Below are 4,546 nucleotides of genomic sequence, written 5' to 3' on the forward strand. Positions count from 1 at the left end.
TTTGCACTTATTTATTTACAACTTCCTGGAGATTGATATTGGCATCATCCAACTCCTGCTGAGGTTGTTGGTAAACCCTTCTATTGGGGGGTTTCAACCTATAGCATCTCTCCTTACTATGTCCAAACATTTTGCAATGTTGGCAATAATGTGGTCTTTGCTCCGTGATTACTTCTTGCCAAAACCCCCTCTGAGTGTCCCCAATCCAAATTCTCTTGACATCAGGAAGGGTAACATCCCTTTCCACTAAAATTCTTGCACTGGCTCGTCTCGCCTTATTAAAAGTAGCAGCATCAACCTTTAAAGGTGTACCCAAGGTGCACTCAATATTGAACAATGCATTCAATTTAAATAGGTGCAAAGGCAGTTTAGGTAGCTTAAACCATATAGGCACTGTGGGAGGTTCTTGTGATGGATCATAATCAGGTGACCATTTTAAAAGTTTTCATTCTGTTCTAAGTATGATGATGGATTGCTTTGCAAATATTCTGGCATAGTCCTCTTCTTTAGTCAGCTGGATTAGGAGATGCCTACCATCCAGTAGACCTAGCTTCCACTCTGAAATTTTTAGGGATTCAAAATATTTTCTTACAAGTTCCATCTTTGGATGGCCCAAGCTGAATTTACCAATTAGAGTGAATTGAACCTCCAAGTTTAGATCAACAATCTCTTTTTTAGAGAAAATAGCAGCTGGTTCCCCTTATTTAGATCCCACTGGGTGAATGCAAGAGGCAGATCCTCTCCTAGCAGTAGTGTTATGAAATTCCTGAGGGAAGACTAGTAAATCAGGATCCAACAAAGGGGAAGAGGGATTTCCAACCACCCTAGCATAGGTGGCTTTAGTCCATTGCAAATTAGTTTCCATATCAATAGGGGTGGTCATGGTTCACTAGACCAGCAACCCCAAATCAGAGAAAGGCAAGGCAGGTTCCTATCCCAACTACAGAAAGAGACAGCAGAGACAGACTCCAGGCCAAACTCAAACACCAGCGAAAGAGAAGTAAGGAGACTGGCAGCTTCAACTACCCAATGCAACAATAAATGCTTCACTAAGGCAGCAAAACCTCATCTTCCCCAACAAGTCACAGAGAATAGAAAGAAACAACTGAGATAGGCCCCGGCCAACCACAAACTCCAGCTAAAAAGCAGGAGAGTAGCAGCTTCAGCTAACCAATGAAACAACAAATGCTTCACTAAAGCAGCCAAAAGCCTCAGCTTCCCCCAATAAGGCCACAAAGAACAGTGTTGAAGATTCAAACCAAGCCAAAGTAACCTCTTCAAGATGCAGCCAACTCCTAAAACAATCTTCACAGCAATGCCAGGCCACTCCATTACAGCCGAAACCCTAGCAGAGCTCTGCGAGGTCCAGCTGCCACCTCCTGTCCCTGCAGCAATAAAGGTCTTCTTTTGCACTTATTTATTTATAACTTCCTGAAGATTGATATTGGCATCATCCAACTTCTGCTAAGGTTGTTGGTAAACCCTTCTATGGGGCAGTTTCAACCTATAGAATCTCTCCCTATTATGTCCAAACATTTTGCAATGTTGGCAATAATGTGGTCTTTGCTCCATGATTACTTCTTGCCAAACCCCCCTCTGAGTGTCCCCAATCCAAATTCTCTTGACATCAGGAAGGGTAACATCCCTTTCCACTAAAATTCTTACACTCGCTGTTCTGGCCTTATTAAAAGTAGCAACATCAACCTTCAAAGGTGTGCCCAAGGTGCACCCAATATTGAACAATGCATTCAATTTACATAGATGCAAAGGCAGTTTAGGTAGCTTAAACCATGTAGGCACTGTGGAAGGTTCTTGTGATGGATAATAATCATGTGACCATTTTAAAATTTTCATTTATGTTCCAGCTATGATGATGGATTGCTTTGCAAATATTCTGGCATAGTCCTCTTCTTTAGTCAGCTGGATTAGGAGATGCCTACCATCCAACAACCCTATCTTCCACTCTGAATTTTCAGGGATTCAAAATATTTTCTTACAAGTTCCATCTCTGGATGGCCCAAGCTGAAATTACTAATTAGAGTGAATTGAACCTCCAAGTTTAGATTAGCAATCTCTTTTTCAGAGAAAATAACAGCTGGTTCCCCATCTTTAGATCCCACAGGGTGAATGCAAGAGGCAGATCCTCTCCCAGCAGCAGTGTTATGAAATTCCTGAGGGAAGACTAGTAAATCAGGATCCAAAAAAGAGGAGGAGGGATTTCCAACCACCCCAGCATAGGTGGATTTAGTCCATTACAAATTAGTTTCCATATCAATAGGGGTAGTCATGGTTTACCAGACCAACACACCCAAATCAGAGAAAGGCAAGGCAAGTTCCTATCCCAACCACAGAAAGAGACAATAGAGATAGACTCCAGGCCAAACTCAAACACCAGCTAAATAGAAGTAAGGAGACTAGCAGCTTCAACTACCCAATGCAACAGTAAAAGCTTTGCTAAGGCAGCAAAAGCTCAGCTTCCCCAACAAGTCACAAAGAACAGAAAGAAATAGCAGAGATAGTCCCGGCCAACCACAAACTCCAACTAAAAATAAGTAAGGAGAGTAGTAGCTTCAACTAACTAATGAAACACTAAATGCTTCACAAAATCAGAAAAAATCCTCAACTTCCCTCAACAAGGCCATAGTGAATAGTGCTGAAGATTCAAACCAAGCCAAAGTAACCTCTTCAAGATACAGCCAGCTCCTAAAACAATCTTCACAGCAACACCAGGCAACTCCATTACAGCCGAAACACTAGCAGAGCTCTGCTAGGTCCAGCCGCCACCTATATATATCAGTTTGTAATGCTATATCACTTGAGCTGCCATTTGAAGGGCTAAAGTTAGACAAAATGCCGAATCGAAAATTTTTTAGTGAGTCCCAACACACATGCTATCAAAAAAAGTATTAATATAAAAAAAATATGTAATGCAAAAATAAATCAATAAAACAAAATAACAACAACGCGTGGGGACCCCCCGATGCTAATAATAATAATAATAATAATAAAAAGAGCAACTCATGGCTCCTTTACTTAAATAACAAGAAAAATAATAACACTATATTGTATAATGAAGGTGCTGGCGGCTGGAGAGGAAGCTCTGCTAGGGTTTCTGGCAGGATGAAGGAGTGTGGCTGCTGTTTCAAGTTGGAGGTCATAGAGTTTGCCCTACTGGATGCCTTTGGTGAACAAAGAGTCCACTGGTTGATCTCCTTTTACTGCTCCTTTAAATCCTTCCTTGGCACTGTTACATTGGTGACTGTTGTTCCATTTTCAGCTCACTTCAGTGGCACTGTTCCATTGGCTTCTTTTTCTTATTTGTTTCACTAATACTGGGGGAGCTCTCATTTCCCTTGGCCTTTGGGATTTATTCTTTGTTGAACTCCCATTTAGGGGAAAAATCCACTAGTCTCTTTTGCTTGTTGTCTCCTTGGGTGTCAGAAGTGGCTCTGCCTGTTATTGTGTTTCCTTCTGGACAACTTTTTACTGTCTAGCTAAACTACAAGCTCTTGCTTGTTTTGGAAGGGTGATGGCCTCTTCCATTGATATTTCCACTGATTATCAATGGACAAAAGCAACTTATACTGGAGTGGTTGGAAAATCAACTGATAGTTTACACGATTATGGCCTTCTAGTATTCCCACAGGATTGTCATGATACTGCTGCTGTAAAAGGAAGTAGTCCTTGTATTCACCCTCTTGGGTCTAAAGAAGGTGAAACAACTATTTACTTCACTACCAAGGAAATTGATGCTTTAAGGGAAGAGGTTAAGTTCACCTTAGTAGGCAAGTTTCAGCTAGGACATCCTAAAATGGAGCAAGTTAGAAGTTTCTTTGAATCACTGAAGTTTATAGGCAATTGGAAAATTGGGCTTTTGGATGGGAGGCATCTTCTAATCCAGTTGGCAGCTGAGGAAGATATGCAAGATTGTTTGCTAAAAAATCTGTTAACATTGCTGGAACAGTTATGAAGATCATCAAATGGACTCCAGGGTTTGATCCTAGTAATGAACCTCCTGTGGTCCCCCTCTGGTTCAAATTACCTAGCCTTCCACTCCCCTACATCAAGCTTAATGCTCTATTTAACATTGGTAGAGCATTAGGCACACCTCTAAGAGTGGATGCTCCCACTTATAATAAGGCCAGACCTGGCCTTGCTAGAATTCAAGTGGAAAGAGATATCACACTCCCTGAACTGAAGAGAATTTGGATTGGTTCTGATGCTGAAGGGTTCGGGCAGGATATAATTGCTAAACAGAAACCTCCTTACTATTGTCCCTTACTATTGTCCACATTGCAAGATGTTTGGTCATAATGTAGACAAATGTTACAGATTACATCCCCCAAAAAGGAAACTGGCAGGAAGAAACCACACAGCTACTGAAAGAATTGTAACTAATGTTGTAAGGGGTCTTGCTGAAGAAATAATGTTAGAAAATAGATAGGAAACAAATCAAAGGCTGGAAGAATCACCCCCAAGAATGAATGAGGTCCCACCAGATGCTGATCCTCTTGGAGAGCTATCTGAACCTAATAGTCAAGCTTAC

General features: G+C 41.2%; 1 protein-coding gene across 1 annotated transcript; it reads left to right on the plus strand.

Moving 5' to 3' along the window:
* The first annotated feature begins 3,529 nt into the window (after positions 1-3,529).
* Positions 3,530-4,314, plus strand: LOC110029315. Its single transcript, XM_020731552.1, has 2 exons — positions 3,530-3,854; positions 3,965-4,314. Exons 1-2 carry the CDS (start codon positions 3,530-3,532, stop codon positions 4,312-4,314), a joined length of 675 nt encoding a protein of 224 aa, XP_020587211.1.
* The last annotated feature ends 232 nt before the right edge of the window (positions 4,315-4,546 follow it).

This window comes from Phalaenopsis equestris, unplaced genomic scaffold (genome assembly GCF_001263595.1).
Source record: "Phalaenopsis equestris unplaced genomic scaffold, ASM126359v1 Scaffold000560, whole genome shotgun sequence".
In the NCBI taxonomy this organism is placed as follows: domain Eukaryota; kingdom Viridiplantae; phylum Streptophyta; class Magnoliopsida; order Asparagales; family Orchidaceae; genus Phalaenopsis; species Phalaenopsis equestris.

Bases quoted from the DNA above. Each gene is read 5' to 3' on its own strand.
- LOC110029315 (XM_020731552.1), top strand. From the start codon at position 3,530: ATGGCCTCTTCCATTGATATTTCCACTGATTATCAATGGACAAAAGCA. The intron at 3,855-3,964 runs GCAATTGGAAAA...TTGCTGGAACAG, and splicing joins TGAATCACTGAAGTTTATAG to TTATGAAGATCATCAAATGG.